Here is a 22265-nt window from a genome sequence, read left to right as displayed (position 1 = left end):
ATATTGCAGTGACTTGCCGTGAACTCAAACTCCACAGCGCTGCAGGGAGCAGGCTCACTCCTAAAACGACTGTTTGAAAAAAAATCCCCCTTCCAGCTCCTAATATATTTATTTAATCGGGAGAGCCGTGCCGAGCCGGTGGGCACGCCGACGAGCCGCTGGGGTGGTTAATCAGTCAGGTTTAATTGAGGCTGGCCCTGGGCACAGTTTGCGCTTCCGCGGTGCCTATTGTCCAAGGACAGCAAAGTGCTTTCCAAGCATTAAATCTTATCGCGGGCTGCGAGGCAGGTAAGGATATACCGGGATTATTGCATGCGCCGCTGAAACGCCGCCAGCTCCGGCTGGGAACGCATCAGCTATTTACCAGTGAGTGGCAAAGCGACGCAGCATTTTAGGACCGAGCGGGAAATAGAATCTGGTATTGAACTGGAACAGCGGCAGTAGTTTGAAAGTGGGAAATAAATTACCGGGGGTGGTCGGGACACCGAGTTAATGGCTGGAAAGGGCAGGAAAGGGCCGCTGCTTTCGGTGGGATCCGTCCTGCCGGCGTGAAGCAGGACGTGGTGCCTTAGGGGAGTGCGAGCCGCACAAAGCGCCGTGGTGCGGTTAAGGGGCGGCTGGCGGGACACGGGTGACGGGCGCGGAGGGGACAGCGCGTGCGGGCCGCCCCGCGTGGGGCCGGTCACAAACCCCCTCGGGGGGCGGCTGTGTAAATCCCCACGTCCCTCCCCCGTGGGGTCCCTCGGCTGCGCTCCGCGCCGGGCTGGCGGCGGGCGGGCGGGGGGTGGCAGCGGCTCGTTCCTCCCTCCGGGCCCCCCCGGGCGGGCAGGTCGCGGCGGGGGGGCCGGGGAGGAGCCGGGCCGGGGGCGCCGGGGCCGGGAGGCGGCCGGCAGCCGCCCTTCCTCCGCGCCGCCGGCGGGACCCAAACTTTCGCACCGAACTTTTATCCCGGGTTTATTTTTGTTGCTGTTCGTGGATATTTTGTTGCCGCGGGGAGCTTTTTTTTGTTGTTGCCGTTGTTTTATCATAATTTTTTTTTCTTTCCTTTCTCGCTGCCTTCCCCCGGCGGGAGGAGGCGGGCGGAGGGGTGGGGGGGGAGCGCTCCGCAAACCCGCCCCCCGAGCCTGCGTGTCCGGCGGAGCCGCGGGATGAGCCGGGGGCGGCGATGAGCGCGGCGGGGCCGGGGGCGGCGGCGGGGCCGGGGGCAGCGGCGGCGCCGCTCTCCCGCAAGCAGCGGCTGATGGCCGCGCTGGCGGCCGGCGAGGCGGCGGCGGCGGCGGGGGGGGGCGGCCCCGGGGCCGCGCAACCCTCGGCGCCCCCGCTCTGCTGCTTCATCTGCGGCGGCGGCATCAGCCGCGGCAAAGAGCTCAAGCTTCAAGTGCGACCCCCCCGCGACCACCGGCCCTTCTTCCCCTTCCTGCAGCACCAGGAGCCGGCGCCCGGAGCCCGCGCCGTCTCGGCGGAGGGCTGCGCCCTGGTCTGCGCTGTCTGCCGCTGCTTCCTGGGCGAGCAGTGGGACTCCTTCGAGCGCAGCCGCACGCCGGTGGAGAAGCGCATGTACTGGCTCAAGCGGCCCCATCAGTGCGAGGCGGCGGCAGCGGCGGCGGGGGGAGCCGGGCTGCGGCGGGGGGCCACGGGCTGGGACCCCGCCGCGCCGCCGCGCCGCGCCGCCGGCCACCCGGAGGAGGAGGAGGAGGAGGAGGAGGAAGAGGAGGAGGAGGAAGGGCCGGCAGCCGGCTCCGAGCTCTCCGAGCTCTCCGACGCCGAGCCCCTGTCGGAGCCCGAGGGGGCGGGCGGCGCGGCGCGGGCCCCCCCGGCGGCGGGGAGCGAGCGGGGCCCCCCCTGCTGCTCCTCGGACAGCGAGATCAACATCACCAGCGAGGAGGAGGAGGAGGAAGGCAGCGATCGGCCCGCTTGGGCACCGGGCACCGCCTGCTACATCTGCGGCAGCCCCTTGGCACCGGGCGCCCAGCACCGCGTCCACGTGCAGAAGCAGGAGAAGAGCTCGCCGGGACCTTTCTTCCCGTTCCTGTGGCTGCACAGCCCCCCGCCGGGCGCCCAGCCGCTGTCCCCCACCGGCAGCACCCTGGTGTGTCCCTGCTGCTTCGCCTCCCTCATGCAGCAGTGGCAAAGCTTCGAGCTGGCCAACGTGCCCGTGCTGCAGCGGCTCTACGTGGTGCCCCTCGGCGCCGGGGCCATGCCCGCCAAGGGCCGCCGAGGGATGAAGGAGGAGGGCACGGGCATCCCGCCGGTGCCCGAGGCTTGCTACCTCTGCGGGGAGGAGTGCGGCAAGGAGGCGAGGCCGGTGGCGGCCAAAATCACCAACGGCAACGCGAAGAGCACCATGCATTTCCCCTTCCTCAGCCTCCTGCCCTGCCCGCCCGGCGCCAAGGGGCTGAACAAGCACTGGGAGGTCAGCAGCTGCCGCAAGTGCTTCGGGGTGCTGCAGGACCTGTGGGCCATGTACAGGGCCTGTCACAACGAGGAGCTCATCTCCTCCGTGCAGAGTTTCCTGGGGAGGTACCACCAGGTCTTCTCCGCCGGTGACCTCGCCGGCCACCCCGCTGTCATCAAACCCGGTCCCACCTCTGTCTGCTACATCTGCGGGGCCGAGCTGGGAGCTGGCAAAGAGTTCCAGCTCAACGTCAACCCTCCAGGGCGGTTTGGGGAGAAGGAGCCCTTTTTCCCCTTCTTGACCGTCTACCCGCCCGCCCCGCGGGCCAGACCGGCCGACTCCACCGGGCTGGTGGCCACCTGCATCCTGTGCTACCACGACCTGCTGGGACAGTGGCTGCAGCACGAGGGCAGGAACTCGCACCACCCCAGCAGCGCCTGGTCCCGGCAGTACAAGGTGGAGACCTTCGTCTGCTTCTTCTGCCGGCAGGAGAAGAAGAGATGCCTTGGATTAAAAGCGGTTCAGGTGGCCAGGCTTCCCGTCTTCCTCTACACTCTGCGTGTGGCCAACAGCCTGCTGGTGGACGATGGGAAGCAGCTGACCATCGGCGCCTGTGCCGAGTGCGGGGCCGTGGTCCTGGCTGGCAAGAGCATGACCCCGCCAGAGCTGCTGGCAGTGGCAGCCCCGACTCTCCTCCCCAAGGTAAGGCAGCTGGCCTGTACCCCCATCCCTCCTTTCCCAGCGCTTCCCACCTCTGGAATCCAGGAGGAGTTGGAGCCATGACATAGATGGATGCTCTTCTTTTGGGTCTGGGTCCTGGGGGCGGATGCTAATGGATGGGGTGCCTTTAGCAGTGAACTTTTGGAGCTGTCAAGCTGCGAAGGAACAGATAAAAACCCTTCCAGGAGGAGGGAAGAGCCAAGACCTGGCCTGTTCCAGAAGTGTCTGTGTTGTTGGCAGCTTCGCGTGAGGGAGGTGGGAGCCAGGACAGAGGAAATCCCAATCCTGTCCTGCTTGCCATCAAGAGTGCTCAGAGGTGCCAGGGAGGGCTGTCTGTCCTGCCCTCCCTGGGAGCATCCTTGGGAAGCTGGAAGGAGCTCATGGGCTCTGTAGGAAACTTCCCAACTTATCCCCAGTTTTACAAGGTGCCTTAATGAGGGGATTTCCCTCAGAGAAGCCCCAGTTCTTCCCACAGCTGCTGGGTGAGCACAGGGCTGGGTTCCCCCACCCGTGCTGCTCTGGCTGTCCTGCAGTGAGGGCTCCCCAAAAGCCCTGCAACCCTGAAGGGTGTCACGGGTGTCATCGCCCAGGTGCTGCCACATTCCCCAGGTGCTCCTTTCTGTGGCTCCCCCTGGGGTTACACAGGTTGCTTTGAGGGCATCACCTCAAAAGCACATGGCAGAGCAAAAGTTTATTCCTCCCAAGCTTGTCTTTCCCGTGGGATGGGAAAATAACAGCTTTTACTCCCAAATTTCCAGCTTGCGGGAGCTCTCCAGAGCCATTACCAAACCAGGCCCCAGGCTGGGCCCTGTCAAATGCCAACATCCCAAATCCCCGAGGTCATCTTCAAAGCCTTTCAGCTCCATCCACAGCCAGAACCCTGCAGCTCTCTCAGGCACTGGCATTTTCTTTAGAAATGTAAACCAGTCCTTCCCAAGACAGCGCTCCTTTTCTCTCCCATCACTCTCTCTTGGCTGCTTACAAATATAATTTCCCCTTCAGCTGTGCTGGCTCCTGACCTGGGGGGGACGCTTGGAAAGCCACCAGGCAGGAGCTACATTCACCTGGAGGGTGCCAGGATGGCACAGGAGGTTGGGTTGGCTGGGAATCCTCTGGCAGCTGTTGCTTTTGGGGGGTTTCCCCCCAGCTCTGTCAGCCTGAGCCGGATGGTCCTGACGTAATTTTGGGTCGTTTGTGGATGCATTTCCATGGTTGCTGGGTGGCTTGTGATGCCCACATGGTCACGGGTCTGGTGGCACTTGCAAGGTGCTGGTGGCCATGGAGGCCTCAGGAGTCAGGTGAACAAGCCGTGGTGCTGACCCAGGGCTGGTGCTGGAGTGCCCCAGGTGGGTGCAGCTGATGAGAGGGGCATCACCTGCATGTCCCCACCTGGTTTTCCAGGCCTCTGCCCCCTTGGTGTCCCCAGGCCACCTCATGGGGACATCATCAGCAGCAATCCTGTTCCAGCATGGGTGGGTGCTTTGGGTGCTTCCCGTGGGGTTCCTTAGTGACCCCCCCCGGATCCCAGCATTTTCCAGGCACGCCAGTCCTCGTCCCCACTGGCCCCAATCCAAACACCCAGAAGGGCACAGAGTGTGTCCTCAGGAAGGGACACTATTGAGTTCCTCCTCTTGTTCCCAGGTTTGCTAATGAGCAAATTAAGGGGCTGCTGCAAGGGGCTGGTGGCAGGAGGCACAGCAGAGCTGCCTGGGGACATTGTGGCCGGGCTCTGCCCTGTCCTGGTGGGGACTCTGGCTGGCCAGAAGGTCCTGGCACATTTTCCCTCCCTGTCTCCACATGCTTTCCAGCAGGCTGAGACCTCACAGATGTCAAGGTTATTTAAAACATGGCTTAATGCTTGGGTAGGGCACTTGGTTAATTTAGCTGTACCCTTGTTCAGCCATTCTTGCTGCTCAAAGTCACCCCAGATGAGCCTTTCACTCTTGTGTGACACCCAGGTCCCCATTCTGGTGGGACCAAGCTGGAGGGAATGAGCCTGAGCAATTAAAATCATCTCCCCAGCTCTCCTTTCAGCTCTGCAACTTCAGTTTTGGACTGCACTTGCTTTTTTGCATCCCCTGCACACAGCTGTGGCGTCCTGCTGTCTCACCTGTGTATGGTTGACACCAATGGCTCAAAGCTTGAGGTCAAATACCCCAAAAGCCACCAGACACCCCCACAGGTCCCTCTTTTAGCAGGGCAGCAAGAGCAGGGTGGGGCTAAGGTCCTCTCTGTGCCAGTGTGGAGGTGCTGGTGGGGGACCCCCACATCTGGGGCTTGCCAGGAGGGAGGAGCCACCCAGATTTTGGGTGGGTGGTGCCTCTGCTGCTGGTTTGGTGGTGGGGAGCAGTGGAACAAGCAGCGCTCTGTGGAGGTGTGGTGGTGCCTGAAGTTCTCCCTGCTGCAGGAGGATCTGCTGGAGGTGAGCTCTGCAGAACCCTGCTGTGGTTGGCAGGTGTGGGGTGGGTTTGGGTTGCCCCCTCCAAGGAAAAAAGGCAGTGCTGGGTGTGGAAAGGGCATCTGGCATCTTTTGGCTTGTCACCCTTGGTCCCCAGATGTGCGCTGTGAAAATGGATTTTCTGTCCAGCTGTGCCCCTTACAAGGGGATGCTGTGGAGATCAATGCACTTATTGATGTAGGGCTCTGAGTTTGGGGTATCCAGGTGGGAGATCTCCTGCTGCTGATCTGGATAAATTGCCTGTGCATCCCACTGGGATGTGCATCCATCCCAGGAGGAGCTGGTTCCTCGAGCAGCTGCTGCTGGGAGCCATGGCTTTGAAGAAACCACAAAATGCCCAGCTTTGGTTGCTTCCCAGAGGTGGCAGTGACCTGTTCCTGGCTGGCTGTGCCTTCTCAAGTCACCCCCAGGCTCTCCAGCCCTCTCCATTCCCAGCTCAAGAGCTGCTTGTCCTCAGCCTGTCTGGCATTCTCAGTGTCCTGTGTTCACCAGGAAAAGTTTCCCCTGTCCTCCAACTCTTCCCGTCTTCACCTTCCATTGCTCTCTCTGCACTTATGTACCTGTAAAAGTGACTCCTCTTGAGGTTTCCTGGGTTTTTTTCCCCTTAAATGCAACTTTTTGGAAATACTTCCAGGTGTCTGGAAAGCTCTCAAATCCTACCATGACTCAAGCCCAGCTGTTCAGGACAACCGAGTGATCAGGCCCAGCCCACATGGGTTCATAACCAGCAGGTCCTTGTCACCTGATGTCCTGGGACAAGGTGACCCCCACAGTGGCTGAGGGAAGCCTCTGGATCTTGTCTGTGTGGACTAAAGTAAAGGCTTTGGCAGCATTTCCCACGGCATTTCCCTGGAGAAACCGGGGAAAAAACTGTTCCATGGGTATAAAACTGTCTGGATGCTGGGCCTGCAGGGTGGCAGGGAATGGGGACATGTCCAGGTGGTGGCCGGTCACCAGTGGTGTCCCCAGGGCTCAGCTTTGGGGCAGCAGAGCTGGGAAGGGGCTGGAGAATCCTGAGGGAGCTGAGGAGGCTCAGCCTGGAGCAAAGGAGGCTCAGGGGGGACCTCGTGGCTCTGCACAGCTCCTGGGACAGGAACAGGGACAGGAGGAGAGGGAACGGCCTCAGGCTGGGCCAGAGCAGGCTCAGGGTGGATATTAAGGAAAATTTCTCCACTGAAAGGGCCATCAAGCTGTGGCACAGCTGCCCAGGGCAGTCGTGGAGTCGCCATTCCTTGAGGGATTTAAAAAATGTGGCCCTTGGGGACATGGTGACTGGTGGCCTTGGCAGTGCTGGGGGAACGGTAGAATGATGATCTTGGAGGGTTTTTCCATTTTCCAGCCCAAACAAATCCGTGGTTCTGTGCTCAGTGTCCTTTGGTGCTGTGGAGGTGCTGACATGGAGCTCCTCGGGAGCAGCTGGATCTCACTGCTGCTCCCAGCCTGCTCCTCAGGCTGCTTTCTGGGAATCACATGGTGTTTTCCATGCCCCATTCCCACTTTTCAGAGCACACCTGGGGCTGGTGGTGTGGGGCTGTGCCTGACAGGGCACAGTCAGGCCCCAGGGGCTGAGTTCACTGTATTTACTAATTGCCAGCAGTGCTGTTGGCTCAGCTGGGGATTTGGCCCCTGCTGCAGGTTCCCAGCTCCAAAGGTCATGGCTGCATTTCCAAATCACTGCGTGGAGCTGACAGCTGTTGGTGGGCACTTTCCTTTTGGCTTTAGAAAAGGCTTTTGGGCAAAAATCAAAGAGTTCCTGTGTTCTCCACTAAACCTTGTCCCACTGATGCTGAGCAGCAGCCAAAGCCCCTGGATGCCAGGAAAACAAACCCAGAAGGCGGGGAGTGATGCCTGAGCCCTCCTCCTGCATTGCACCAGGCCAAATTATGGGATATTTGGGTGCACTGCAGCATCAGAATTAAGAGGCCTGTGTAGGAAGAGCCCCAGGCACCTCTGCCTTCTTTGCATCTTTTATGGATTTTGAAGGAAATCCAAAACCTTCTGGCCACTGGCAGTGTTTTGGGTGGTGGTGCTTTTTTGGCCAAGCTGGTGGCACCTCTGTGTCCCCGCCCCAGGCATCATGTGTGGGCTCCAGGGGGGTGGCACAAGCTGCTTTTGGCTTCTCCTCATCCCTTAAATAAGGAGCAGAGCTGGTCTTACTCACCTCAACCCTTTGGCTTCCAGCTCACGTTGGTTTTGGTGGTTCTACCTGTGCTTGGTGTGGCAATTTCTGCCATCAGGAGGAATTCCAGCAGATTCAGAGCAGAATTTCAGCCAGCTTCTTTGGGATAAACCTGTTCAGTTTGCAGCGTGTGAAGTTGTTTTTAGTCAGGCCTTTCAGCCAAGCAGCTGCTCAGCCAGCACCGACCCGGGCTGGCATTTTCAGATGAGATCTCAATCCCAGCATGGAGGTGGCAATATAATCATGATATGACTTCATGTCTCGGGGCACGGCCTCCCTGGGGATCGTGTTCCCACATGGCAAACAAAGAAACAACACGGGGAAAATGCGCCCTGGGCTTTCTCCTGCCTCTGAGGTCAGGGCTGCTCTGCTGTGTGGGAACTCGCACCTGGCTGTCCCTCCTCATCCTCACCTGACACTTTGCCTGTGGCAGTCACCCCCTGGGGTGGTGGCTTGTCCCCGTGGGGTTTCCAGCTGGGGCTGTTTGTCCTTCAGCCCCGCTGTGGGGAGCAGCACAGGGGTCTTTGCTTTGGCCTGGCTGACCTTGCTGGACCAGCTGTCCGAAATTCCAGGGCTCCCGCGCCGCTGCCAGCGCCGTGTCCTGCAGGCCTTGTGCTGACTCCACAGCTCACCAGCTGGCTGCTATATATTTATTTTTCACCCTGCCCTCCCTGCTCTTTGCTTTCTCCCCGCCTTTCCCAAAAGCAGCAGCGCTGCAGGACTGGCAGCTTGAGCAGGCACCTGCCAAAAACGCTGGTCTGACAGTGTGCTGCACCCCCTGAAACACCCCCTGTGGGCACCCTGGGGAGAGAGACCGGCCCCACTCTCACCCCACGCAGTGAAAATGCTTTTGCAACCTCTGGAGCATCCTCTGGAGTCGCAGCCAAGTCGGGAGATGGGGTAAAGGGCCGGCTGGCCGGCTCTGGCTGCTGCAGCTGGACAGATGTTTTGTCCAGACACTTGGCCTTTCTCAGCCGTCCGGGAAGCTCGGTCGCAGAGGGCAGCCTGGGATGCTCTTTGGCTGCTTCCCAGCGAGGAGGGACTTCCCTGCACAGCAGCGTGGGTGCCTGGTTTTCCAAGTACATCAGGAATGGCAGGAGCTGGCTTTTCATCCCTCAAGAGACCAGCTGGGTCCTGTCCTGACACCCCTGTCACTGTCCTTGAGTGGCAAGGAGCCATCTCTGTCTCCTGAGCAGGTTTTGGGGACCCACAATATTTTGGGGCACCGGGCACAGCTGGTTTGCCAGGAGCCCGTTTACACCTCTGGCTGCAGGAGGTGCCCTGGATCCATTCCCACTCTGGTTTTTGGGGTGGGGAGAGCTCTTTTTGCTCCCTGATGACACCTTTGGCTCCTTCTTTGGAGACGCTCCTGTGCTGCTGGGCAGCATCTGGCCAGATGTTCCTCCCTGCAGCAAAAGGCCTGTGCCACACGATGCCATCCTGGCCGGGAAGGGATGGCATAAAAATGTCCCTCTGGTGTGTCGAGGGGACACTGCCAGGGTGGGGACTTGGGTACAAATCCAGGGAGATGGTGAGGCAGGGGCATCCCTTGGGAGCTGGGGCAGGAGCCCGGCTGGCAGTGGCAGCCTCCCAGCCATGCCGGGCTCTCTTCCGCCGGGAGCAGCTGGCGGCGGGAGCCTTTCCAGCAGCACGATTCCCCCGGGCCTCGTCCCAGGGCAGTGACAGCCCCGTGTCCCCACGGCCAAGGCGGGTGGCAGCGGTGCCCCGGGCGTGCCTTGGCTCCTGGCGGCGCCGGTGCCGCGCGGTGCCACGTGCCAGCCGCGCCGCGGGGACCGCGGGGCTGCTCCTGTGCCAACGGCCTCGCTCCCAGCCTGGTGGCTCTCCCTGGGCCTTGTGGAGGGTGCCAGAGTCCCGGTGCCAGCCCAGGCTGCTGCGGGCAGGTCGTGGTTTGCTCCCGGTGCCGGGGGAGCAGCTGCTGCGGCCTCTCCCCGGCACACGCAGCCGAGCCGTGCCCTGGCTGGATGAACAGCTGCTCTGGCTGCTGTGTGACTCCTTTTCCCTGCTGGATCTTCGGTAGCAGGGCAGGGATAAAGGGGATGGCTCCAGGGTGGATTTTTGGCTGGGCTGGGAGAAGGGTGATGTTACCTGGGTGTGCTTCGCAGCCTGGCGTGGGTATGACGTGGCTTCTCCCTCTTTGGTTTCCTTCTTTTCCTCCCCTCTTCCACTCTAGCACAAGTGCTGCTGGGCTTTAGTAGCTCTCAGGAGACTGAAGTCATCTGTTTACCCACAGAGCTGGCGTGCTTGGAGCAGCAGCTGCCCCAGCTTTCCCTCTCCAACCTGCCAGAGAGGTGCCTGTGCTGAGCGTGCCATGACCTGCACTGGGGCAGAGGAGCCTGTGGCTGCTCCAGGCTGCCTCACATCCCAGCCCATCCCACCCCATCCCACCCCATCCTACCCCACCCAACCCCATCCCATCCCATCCCATCCCATCCCATCCCACCCCATCCCATCCCATCCCATCCCATCCCATCCCATCCCATCCCATCCCATCCCATCCCATCCCATCCCATCCCATCCCATCCCATCCCATCCCATCCCATCCCATCCCATCCCATCCCATCCCATCCCAGCATGGGGCTGGGGTGTCCATGCTGTGCTGGTGCAGGTGTAGGAGCTCCCTCCTTCCAGAGGACTCCCAAAATGCTGTTTTTTGGTGGCTGTATCCAAGCACCAGTGCTGGGTGGGCTATTCCTGGTGCCACAAGGACCTGCTGCAGGATTTACTGAGGGTTATTCCATTCCAGCATTGCCTGCCCTGGTATCCTGGCAGAGCCAGGTCTTGGCAGGGGTGAGCAGCTGGGTTTTGGGGCTGGCTTTGACCAGGAGTGCATGGGGAGGGTCCTGGCACCCCCACGAGGGATGTGACGAGGGCAGGAGGGCTTGCAGGGACTGGTTTGCTCTGTCCCAGTGGATTTTTGTCTTCCACTTTAGACCTGAATCAAGGCTGAGGCCCAGCTGGGATGGAAGGGAAGGTCCTGATGGGAGGGGGTGGTGGCCACCCCACAGCCAGGGGCATCCCCCCCGGTTTAGGATGGACAGCTGCCTTCCCTGGCCAAAGGGCAGGAGCCTGGACTGCTCCCAGGCTTCCAGCCCCTCTGTGACCCCCCTGAGGCGTGCTGTCACCCAGTGTGTCCCCAGCACCTGCTGTTTTTGGGGCTGGGGATTCCTGTTGTGGGTGCCCATCCCTGCAGGATGTGCATCCCATGGCCACAGCTGCCACAGCCCCATGCAGGTGGAGTTCTCCCAGCTGACCCTCCAGAATGGTTTTAATTGTCCTCCCCAGCTTTGTCCCTCCTTGGAAACGGGGAGTGCATCATCTGACAGATCTGAGGGACCACCAGCAGCCACCTCTGTCCCTGGGGACACCAGGGAGGGACCTTGGAGCCAGGAACATTTTGGTGACAGTCAGGACGTTGGGGTCTCACTCAGTGTTTTGCAGCCACGGTGGGACAGACAGACCCAGGAGGGAGGGACACAGACAGCTGAGGGTGTGGGGCACACAGCAAATTGCTGCCATCCCCTTCCAGCTGCTTCCAGCATGTTTCTGCAAAGGGGCTGACTTCAGTGAAGCTTTACATCGAGTGATGATCAAGTGCTGATGATTCCAGTTATTATCCTGGCCAGGAATAAGTGTACATATATATATTTATTTATATTTATATATATATGGATGGATGGATGGATGTCTCCTGCCCCTCTCCTTGTCCTCACTGCCAAACCAGCCGCATTTCCTTCTCCCCATCTCTCCCCTGCCCCTCTCCTTGTCCTCACTGCCAAACCAGCCGCATTTCCTTCTCCCCATTTCTCCCCCTGGCTGTGGGAGCAGGCAGCAGGAGTTATCCCGGAGTGAAAACACTGCAAAGACAAGGCCTTTCAGTTCTCCCTGGAGGCAGCGCTGCCAAGGTCAACCTGCTGTGGGGACAGGGCTGGGTTGTCCCTGCTTGCCCTGCTCTTGGTGCTGGTGGCACCCCAAGGGTGTCCCAGCTGTTCCCAGTGTGGGGCTCTGGAGGTGTCCTGGCTGTTCCTGGTGTGGCATTCCAGGGGTGTCCCGGCTGTGCCCGGCTTGGGGCTCTGGGGGTGTCCTGGCTGTTCCCTGTCTGGCACCCCAGGGATGTCCTGGCTGTTCCCAGTGTGGCACCCCAGGGATGTCCTGGCTGTTCCCAGTGTGGCACCCCAGGGATGTCCAGGCTGTTCCCGGTGTGGCACCCCAGGGGTGTCCAGGCTGTGCCCAGTGTGGCACCCCAGGGGTGTCCAGGCTGTGCCCGGTGTGGCACCCCAGGGGTGTCCAGGCTGTTCCCGGTGTGGCACCCCAGGGGTGTCCAGGCTGTGCCCAGTGTGGCACCCCAGGGGTGTCCAGGCTGTGCCCGGTGTGGCACCCCAGGGGTGTCCAGGCTGTGCCCGGTGTGGGGCTCCCAGGCACGGGGGGAGCCGTCTCTGCTGCCTGCAGACACAGTCCAGATGCTCCGGCTGCGGCGTCTCTGGAGGGGGAGATGAATTCGCTCCTGCCGTCTTCTATTTTCAGTCCAGAACATCTGCACAGTAACTGGGAAATCTGGGCTTTCTCCTGCTTCTCAGCCAGGTCCTGTCAGCCCTTTCCTCTTCCAAAAAGGGGTTTGGTGGTTGGTTTTTTTTTCTTTTTTCCTCTCCTTCCCTCTATTGCTTGTGCTGTGTAACCTGCTCCCTGCTGTGCATCCTGTCAGGGCTCTGCTTGGATTTTACTCCAGCAGGAGCTCATGGATGTGGATCCCCAGGAGCAGATTTTCCTGTGGAGCTGTTCCCTGTGGCACTGGGATCACCCAAGCTGCTGTATCACTCATTCCAGTTTTTCCCCCCTTGCTGATCTCCCCGTTCTGATCCTGGAGCCTGGGTGCTGCATGCTGAGTGCCTGGGGCTGGACAGCCCCTCCCAGAAGCTGGCACTGGGAAGCATTTGAGGCTGCAGGGTGGCCCCCACCCTGCTCCCTGTTCTTTCCAGCAGTGAGTGGCTTGGCCAGGCTGGCCCTGGGCTGGCCAGGACAGCTCTGGGCTTGGCAATATCCCACAGGGGTGAGGTTTGTTCCACAGCCGCTGGCTCGGGCTCCTGGCACGGCTCTGGTGGGTGCTGGGCACCTCCTTTTTCTTGCTGCTGCTTCCACCATGCCATGGGGACCCTCAGGAAGTGTCACCCCAATAGCTGAGTCCCTGGAGAAGGAATAGATCCTGCTGTCATGTCCTTCCTCCCTTTCCCATGCACAGACAGTCTGTGCTCTCACCCTGACCTTCCCCACCGGAGCTGCTGGGGTCCAGTGAGCCCAAATCGGGCTCCATCCTTTATCCACCCTGCTCCTTCTCCTTCATTCACACCGATTTCCTGCCTCTTTGCTCATCTTTTAGTCCTTGTGCTGTGTTTTTTGCCCCACCCCTTGCTGCCCTAGTTCTGGCTGTGCTGGAGCTGTGCCCGGTGCCCTCTGCTCCGAGCGGAAGGAAGGGCTCCAGGGAGGGATGGCAACGTCGGGGTGATGCCAGCAGGGGTTTGGCTTTGGCTGGGGCAGGGGACTGACCCCTCAGAGGGGCTTTGGGGCCATGGATGTAGTGGGTGCTGCTCCCCCAAACGAGCAGGGGTCTTGCAGGACACAGGGAGACAGTGGAGGAGGGAGATGCCACCTCTCCTTTTGCACTTTGGGGACCTTGGGGCAAAATGTGAGTGGTGCTGCTCCCCCTTGGGCTCCCTGCTCCCAGAGGAGGGGGGAACCCTCAGGATGAGATGATTTTGAGTGGTCTTGAGGGCCAGCAGGCTGCCTGGGGGGGGTGGCTGGGCAGGCTGGCTGCGAGCTTGGCACCCGCAGGCACCTGGAGGTGACGTGTGCCCGGTGTCCCTGTCCTGGGGACAGCCACACAGCTCTGGCCTCACAGCTGCTATTTCTGGCCAGCCCTCGGCCTCTGCGCCGCAGCCACCACCACTGGGGCCAGCAGCTGCTGCCCTTTCCCTTCCCATCCCCTCGGATCCGTGGGATGGTTGGAGACAGGATGAGGAATCCCCCCAGCGTGGGCAGCAGCTCAATCCCCTTTGGGATCCTCTCTCCAGCCCCGTTTTCCTCCCGTTTAAACCCGGGATGTGCCTGTGTTTGGTGGGCGGCTGTAAAAATAGCGCTGGGTTTGAGTGAGGAGGGTGGCGGGGAAGGGCCGGGAGGGGGCCGGGGTGCAGGGGGAGGTCCGGTTTCTCCCTTTCCTGGAGGAATTAGGGAGGCCACATGCTGCCAGGAGTGTTTGGCTGGTAGAGGCAAGCGGAGGCTCCGAGGAGGCGAGCAGGCGTCCGCACAGATGGAAATTTGATCACCCACGGCTCAACAGATTGTTTGATTTATTTTAAAATCAAGCAGATGGCTGCAACAGGAGTTTGTTTAAGTTCAGCTCCGAGCTGGGCCAACGGCCAGGATACTCGGGGGTAGGCGTGCCAAAAAATGTTCAATGACTTTGGTCATCACCCACCTCTCCTCCTCCTCCTCCCTTGCCTCGCTCCAGCACACACACCCCGCTCCCCCTCTTATCGCATCCTCGCCTTCATCTCTTGGCTCCTGCATCTCGCTTTGTCTCTCCCGGCGGGCGCAGCCTTGCCCTCCGCTTTTCCTCCCCTTCCACGAGCTCCAGAGGGTTTAACTCTTCCCCAGCCATCCCCTCGCCCTGGTTCCCCTCTGCTGGAGGGGTGCAGTGGGGGTTGTCCCCAGGGGAGAGAGGGAGAACACCCATCCCTGGGCTCTCTCCTCGTGTCTGTCTTCTCTGGGACCAGTCTGGGGGTAGTGGAGAGCTCTGGGAGCTGGCTGGATGCCCAGAGGGATGCCCTGACCCATACCCTGATCCCCATGGCTGTCCCTCTGTGGTGGGGATGGGGTGGATTCATCCTGGTGTCCCCCTGCCCTGCCCCGCGTTGGTGGCAGCCTGGATGAGTTGGGGTCCCAGCAGTGTGGGACCCCCCTGGTGGGCTGTGGGGGGTGAGCTGGGCATGGAGCAGAGCCCCTGCTGCAGCCCGTGGTGGCTCTGGATGTGTTCCTGGCCTCGCTGCCATATGGCCAGCAGGGAAGGGGCTGGAGGAGCCAGTGGGAACAGCCTGGGATGTGCTAAACTGCTGAAAATGGGATGGGGCCTGCTGTGCTCCGGGCTTTAAATCACCCAGTGCCACCAGGCTGGCACTGCCTGGGGGGGTCTGACCACAGGGTCCCCAGCACTTGTGGCCAATGTCCCCTAGCCTGCCAAGGGCCATCTGGGATGCTCTCTGTGGCAGGGACAAGGAGCTCTCTGCCCCTCCTGGGCTGAGTGGGTGGGATGCTCCAGGACCACCGGGCATCCTTGGTGGCCTTGGGATATCCCTGTGCCCCACAGCAGCTCCCAGCACCATGGCAGGTTCAGTGCACCCTCTCCCTGCAGGCTTTCCTGCCAGAGGATTGCCCTTTCTCCTGTGTTTGGGAGCAGGACTGTGTGATGAGACCTCTCCCCAGCTCCCCTCTCCTCTCCGGGCAGGGCTGGGGGCTGTGGCTCCTGCTGGGAGCAGCGTGTGGGGTTGGAAGGGGTTAAGGCAGGCAAAGGAAAACAAGAGTGCTGCAGGGCCTGGGTGGCTGACAAGCCAAACAACTGTTTTTGACTCACTGTTGCTGCCTTGCCAAGTGCAATTGCTTCCACATTCCCATCCCCTGGCTGGAGGGGCGCGGGGAGATGTTGGCTTTTTGCGGTCAGGAGGGGAAGGGGGATGCCGGGGGAAGGGCTGGCTCTGCACTGCTTTTTCTCAGCTCTTCTCTCTTCAATTCCCCTCTCTGGCCAGGGCCAGGAAGGGGCAGGGGGTGGGTGATGGTGCCTGGGGGGTGATGGTGCCAGGGTCACTCGGCCCAGCTTCTGGTGGAGCATCCCCTCTGCCAGAGTTAAAGGTGGGAGAGGGAATGGGGAATGGGGGGTAAAATGCACCCCCAGGGTGTCTGTCCTGCCTTTCCCTGCTGTTTGTCTGCAGGGAGGAACCTGGAAAGTGTCTCCTTCTCTGTCAGGGGGTGCTGGTGGATGTTGGGGGCCAGCAGCACCCATTTCCCCCCTCCCTCCATCCCCTCTGGAGTGGTGCCCCACATCCCCAGTTTCCTTATTCCGACCCTCCTCAGGGATGGGAGTGATCCCATCGCTCAGAGATGTGAGTTCTCATGTGGGGCTGGGCCCCCCACCTTGCCTGGGTGGGGGCAGATCTGTCTGCAGGGTTTGGGGGACACACACAACCCCAATAAAATCCCCAGGCCTCCGGGTGCTGGTTCTGTTGTGTTGGAGACAGGAAGAAATAATTCCTTGGAGAGGAGGCTGGGGAGTTACAGCGAAGATTTGAGCTACTCAGGGTCGCTGCTTTGTGGAGTTAATTATCCTCTGAGTCTGGATTTTTGGGTGTTTTTTGAGTTGGTGGCTTTTGGGTTCTTTTTTTCCTCCTTGGGATTATTTATTGGCAAATGAGGCGTCCTTCTAAAGCACTGAGCTCTGCTCCCTCAGAACTCCTGGCTGCTAAGTGCTGTGGAGGAGATCCTGGTCTTAAAAAAAAAAAAAAACAACACACCAGAAAAAAAAAAACACCCTCAAAAAAAGCCCTGCTGCTTTTGCAGTGTGAATTTGGGGTCTGGGATAGCTCAGGAGGATTCTGTGTTCCTGGAGGTGTTTCTTTGGGGAAGCTGGAGCAGGAACTTCCTGTGGGCACTGGGATGGGCAAGGGGAGGATGTGGAGGTCCTTGGAGGGGTACCTGGTCCCTGCAGGGCTGTGAGCTGTTTGGGGTTCCCAACAAAGTCCAGCCTGGACTGGGGGTCTGGAAGGAACCCCCAGCATTTGGGAAGCTGTGGGGGTGCGCTGTGGGCTGACCCTTGGGTGAGGAGGGGGTTTATGGGGCACCTTGGGTGGCATCTGTTTCCCCATTTGGGATGTTGTGGGGTTGGGACATCGCTCCAGGATCACATTCCTGTCACCCTCCGGCTCCTGGGGCTCTGCTGCTGCCTCCTCCCACTTTGGAGAGGCCATTTCCCCCTCCTGACTGTGGGGAGGGTCAGGCTGTGCTGGGACAGTGGGACTGTGGTGCAGAGGATGGCCTGGATGCTGTGGGACACATGGGATGCACACCTGGAGCTGCTCCTGCAGGATCTGACTCCTCCTGCTCCTGCTGCTGTCCCTGGTTAATCTCAGCCTCGTTTGCTGAGTCCCAGGGGAGGGAGGCAGCAGCAGAGCAGGAGCTGGCGGTGCTGGAGGTCAGGATGGAAATCCCTTCCCCTGTTCATGCTGAAGGAAGGACCCCCAGAGCTTTCCCCAGAGTATCCCAATGTCCACCAGGGTTGTGGGAGAGAACTGGTCTGGCAGCTGAGACTGCACCACTGGGACAGACACACCATCCACCACCCCACCTTCAGCAGAGCTGCAGCCCCACCTCTGCCCCTCTCCTGAGCACCCACCACCCTGCAGGACCCATCCACGCCACTCCCAGCCCGCTGGCACCGGGGGTGTCACCGCTGTCACCAGGGCAAACCCCCCAAACTCTGCGCAGCAAACCCAAGGTCTTCCCAGCCACAAGTGGCAGGGGATGCTGGTGTCCCCGATGTGGGACACCTTGTCAGCTCCTAATCCCGACATGAGAAGGCAATTAGGGGCCGGGATGCCCTTGCCGAGGCGGCAGATGGGGCGCAGTGCCGCCGTGGGGCTGCCGCTGGGGCCGGGGCCGGCTCTGCCTCCTCCTAATGTGTTTGCAAATCCTCCCCAGCTGAGGGGATTAAAGCCGGCATCTGGCTCGCTTTAGAATATTAAAACAAAGGGAGTTGTAGGCGCCATGATCGGGGGCAGGCGAGGGAGGGAGCGGGGCCGGGGCTGGGGGGGCTGCTGGGAAAGTCTGCAGGAATCCCCCTCCCGCTCTCCCAGCCTTTCCACGAGGTTCTCCCTAAGGAATAAACCCCGCCGTGGGTTTGCAGCAGGGCACAGGCGGCAGCACCCGGGCACCAGGGGGATGCTGGAGGCGGGTGGGCCGCGGGGGTGCTTTTTGGGGGGGCGAGGGAGGTTTCTCTCTGCTTTTTCCACCCCGTTGAGCTGTTCTGGAAGCGGCAAGAATTCAGGAAGCCGGCGTGCGGCGAGTGCCAAGTCAGGCTGTACCGCAGCCAAGCCCCTGCTTGTTTTCTCGTCTTGCTGGAGCCAGTAAGTGACCTTATTAGCTTAGGGGGCAGCTGCCTTATTAACACACATCTGGCGGCGAGGGGGCCGCATAGGCCCGAGATTGTCTCCCTGCCTGCTCCCAGCATGGCTGGGGGGGCTCCCCCCGTGGCTTCTGCCACCCCTCCCGGTAGCAGGGCTGGCATCCAGGCAGCCCCACTCCCCCCATCCCCCTGGGAGGGGGTTTGTGCTGGGGGGGGCAGGATTAGGCAGATGGGGTTTGGATTTGTTGGGGATTAATAATTTAAGGTTATAATCTGTGTGAGGTTATAATCTGCAGGGGAGGGAGGGGTGTGGGGTCCCCCAGCAGCGTGGGGCCTGTGCTGCTGGCATTCCCATGGATGTTGCCCCATCTCCCATCTTCCTCATGGGGCAGGCTCTGCTTTTTGGGGCTCAGCATCACCCTGCGGGGTGGGATCGCTCCGAGGGGCTGGACCACCCATGCAGCATCCTCACATCCCTGCCAGCAGCCGGGGTGGGCACTGGGATTTCCTTCTGGATTGGTGTCAGCGTCTCCTGCAGCAAGGAGAGCTTCGAGCAGGCTGGCTTCGGGGCTTTTCCAGCACATTTGGCTCTTGAAGCGTGAGGTTCCCAGGAGGATGGGAGCTGGGAGACTCCTGCCGTGCCAGCACAGGGAGCTGGGGGCTTTTTGCTGGTGTAGAATCACCCCAGGCTCTGCTCAGGGCAGTCCCTGTGGGTGCACATCCCATCACAACCACCCATCATCCAGCCCTGTGCCAGTGCCCACCCTCACCCAGAGCTGCCCATTTCCTCTCCCTGGCTACATTCAGAGCCAAGCTGGGAGCACCCCTGTGCCACGTCCCCTGACCTGGCACATCCCCGGGGGGAGCTGGACGCCCGCCCTCCCCTCCACCACACAGGGATGCCCTTTGTCCTCCTTGGCTTGTGGGGGAACTCGGCAGCTCTTGGCTTCTCCCTTCTGTTTTGGAAATTCAAAACATTTGCAGGGCGGCCCACTCGCGCCCTGCCGCCACGGAGAGAGGCACTTGGCTGACTCCTCTGCTTTCCTTGGCCGCTGCTCCCTCCCGCTCACGCTCACTGGGTGGGGGGGGGGGCTTTTCTCCACCTCCTCACCCCTCTTTTTTCTTTTTCCCCCTTTTTTTTGTGGTTTTTTTTTTTTTTTTTTGTTTTCCCTATGCTGTAAGCTTGGAAAAACACCCCCAGCCTGCAGGAAGGGCCAGCGAGGGGGCCGGGAGGCAGAGCCTGGGGCGAGCGTGGTGCCCGCCGGCCCCTGGCACTGACCTTGCTGTCTGCTGGGAAGGGCGGCTGTGCCGGGTGGCCGGAGCAGCCCCGCGCTGCACCGGCACTAATGAGCTCTGCCTGAGCAGCAGGATTAATTAGCTGCTGGGAGGAGAGGGGGGAGCATCCTTCTGCGGGGGCTCTGTGCCACCCGAGCCTGGCACGGCGCGGCGCCCGGGGCTGAGGCGGTTTTGGGATGCTCCAGGAGGAGATGTGGCTCTCCCTGGAGCAAATGCTGTGAGCCAGGAGGGGAGAGGGAATCCCAGTGCCACACTGGGAAGGTACAAGGGTTGCTGATCAACCATGCAGGCTCCTGCTCGCTGTATTCCATTTCTTCCCCCAAAAAGAGCCTTGTAGGTTTTTTAAGTGATGTTCCCGTGCTGTTTCCGAACCCAGGGTGTGACATGGATGTGTTAAATATGTCCTGTGCAATCTAAAATGACAATACAGGGGACAAAGTGGCAGCTGGGTATGGGTAGGGCCTGGCTGTGTGCTGGGGCTCAGCCCTCACCCCAAAATCCCAAGGGCTCAGGGATGCTCAGGAGCATTGTGTTGGGGACTGTCACCCTCCTGGAGGGTGTCCCCAAGCTGGCTTTTGGTGTCCCATTTAGCTGGGTGGATTTTCGGGGGGGGGAGGGGGGTGGCTCTGTGCCTTGTCCTCCACCAGCCCCTCGGTGCCCCTCTCCTCTCTGGAGAAGCAGGCACAGGGCAGAGGTGACATCAGGGAGCCCTGGAGAGACAAGCAGGGACACGGTGTTGAGGCCGGGAAGGTCGCGAGGACGCGGAGCTCGAACTTGAATTAGATGGTAATTGCGACGTGCCTAATTACAGGGAAAGAGCAAATCACTCCGGTGCTTCATAAAGTGTCTGACACGGAATAACGAGGATAATTAGCAATCAGACGGGAAGCTGCTGCCTCCCCAGCCCCCGAAAGCCCTGGGGAGCCCCGCACCCCCTCCCCTCCCGCAGCATCTGCCCCTGCCTGGGGTCGTTTGTGCCCCCCAGCATGGGACATCTGCCCCCCCAGCCCCCCCACAGTGGGACATTGGGCCAGCAGAGCCCCCCGGGCTGGGCTGAGGGACAGCTGGTGGCCGTGTCCCCTGCCCAAGGGGTCTGGTGGCTGTGCTGTGTCCCTTGCCATGTATGTGCATGTGTCCAGGTGTCTGTCCTTGTGCGGATCCATGTCCAGGTGTCTGTCCCCACCCCCGCGTGTCCAGCTGTGCAGCCCGTGCCTGCTGCCAGCAATGCATTAATGCTGCCTGACGCTAGAGCGCACCAGAAGCATGTCGTGACATCCTCCCGGGGACACGGCTCCCAGCAGGGCCACCTGCCCCGGCCACCTGCCCGCGGCCACCCTGCCGTGACCCCGGAGGCACCCGCGGCCACCCCGCTGGGGACCCGGGCTGGCCTTGGTGGCCTCAGGGGACATGAATGGGTGTCAGGGCTGGGACTGATGGTGCCTGATTGCAGTCGGAGGGAGTGGGAAGGGTGGAGAGTTGTGGCACCCCAAGAATCCCCCCTGCCATCCCAGCCCGGCTGCTGTCACCCCTGGGGGACCGGGAGGAGGGCAAGGAGTGCCTGGCTCCCGATTAGCTGCACTTTTAATGATGCTGCTGTTGGTTTAGGGAATGTGTGTCCCCGCTCAGGGAGGCTGGGCTGTGCTGGGGAGCTGATCCTAAACCTTCTGTCCTCCCATCCCAGCACCCAAAGGCTGAGGAATATCCTCCCTCTGGGCATGAAGGGTCCTCCCAGCCCCAAAATGCCCCTGGCTGAGGGGTGCCAGGCTGCTTTGGTGACTTCAATCCGACTCCTGCTTCCCCTGGAGCCACCTCGCTCCTGTCCCCCGCCCAACACCAGCAAGGCCCATCCCCCTGTCCCCTTCCCAGCACCTTCTGGGAATCCCAGAGCAGATCCCACCAGGATTTTTGGACTGGTTTACAGAGAGGGCTGAGCAGGCCGGTGCCACCATGGGGATGATGTCCCTGGTGTCCCTGAGTGCTGGGGCAGGGTGGAGGTCACGCTTGCTCATCCTCCTACGTGCCTGTCTCCTTCCCGCCTCTCCTGCTGGCTTCTCCTTTTTTGTTTCCCCCTCTTGGAGCAGCTGTTCTCTAATAAGCTGTTAATGATGATACAGTAAGTAGGAGCAGAGAGTCCTGCGGGAGCTGCCACGATTTGTGTAATTGGCCTCAGAGGAGACAGAAGTATCTAATATTTACATGCCGGTATTAGTCCCCTGGGAGCCTGTCTGGGCTGGCACGGGAGGCAGCTCCCAGCCTCAACCTGTCTGCTCCCAGCTGATGGATCCTCACATCTCCAGTGGGTGGGAACTGCCGGCTGGGAATGGGGGGCATCCCCCCCAAAAAAAGCTGGGGGTTGCTGAGCATCCCCAGGAAAAGCTGGGGGTTTTTTGTTGGTGTTGAATCACCCCAGGCTCTGCCCGGGGCAGTCCCTGTGGGTGCCCATCTCATTGTCCCCATGTGCCACCAGCCCCGTGCCAGTGCCCACCCTCACCCAGAGCTGCCCATTTCCTCTCCCTGGCTGCAATCAGAGCCAAGCTGGGAGCTCCCCTGTGCCACATCCCCTGACCTGGCAGGGGGATGTCAGTGGGAGCAGTGGGGTTGGGCTGAGCTCCCAGAGGGGAATTGCGAGGTTTGGGGAGCCCTGTGCTGGGAAGGGGTGGAGGCAGGAGCTGGGCATGTCCCAGAGTGAGTTTACCAGGGCTTTGACCTGGCTCTTGAGGCACAAACATGTTCCTGAGCTGGCTGGTGCCTGGAGCAAGGAGTGGCAGTAAGAGGGATGCTCTCCATGTGGCCACCAAGCACCCTCTGCCCTGTGCCAGTGGCTGGGGTGGGTCCCTGGGAGCTGTGCTCCTGGAAGGGCAGGTTTGGAAGCAGCACTGTCACCGTGCTCCCAGTGGGCTGGGTGAGCCATGGGGTTGGGCAGGGACTGCTGAAATTGCCCCTGCCTGCAGCCATGGGGCCGGAATGCCAGGGGAAACTGAGGCACGGCTGGGGAAACTGAGGCATGAAGGGCTGGGGAGCAGCCTGCCCACCCTTC

At 60.9% G+C, this 22265-nt stretch overlaps 1 protein-coding gene across 5 annotated transcripts in view; it reads left to right on the top strand.

The window, feature by feature from the left end:
* Window positions 1-1165: 1165 nt before the first annotated feature.
* Window positions 1166-22265, top strand: part of GSE1 (Gse1 coiled-coil protein) — a 99918-nt gene continuing 78818 nt past the window's right edge. For 3 of the 5 annotated variants that reach the window (XM_009090772.4, XM_018914688.3, XM_018914689.3), the window contains exon 1: window positions 1988-3097. In XM_009090772.4, the coding sequence (XP_009089020.4) occupies window positions 2117-3097 (981 nt within the window). In that variant the 5' untranslated portion in view covers window positions 1988-2116. Of the gene's footprint in view, window positions 3098-22265 lie in introns of all 5 variants that reach the window. The other 2 variants (XM_030227589.2, XM_018914687.3) reach the window with 2 other exon arrangements.

This window comes from Serinus canaria, chromosome 11, assembly GCF_022539315.1.
Source record: "Serinus canaria isolate serCan28SL12 chromosome 11, serCan2020, whole genome shotgun sequence".
NCBI classification, from domain to species: domain Eukaryota; kingdom Metazoa; phylum Chordata; class Aves; order Passeriformes; family Fringillidae; genus Serinus; species Serinus canaria.
Note: the sequence above shows the minus strand (reverse complement) of the source record. Positions and strands in the feature narration are given on the sequence as shown.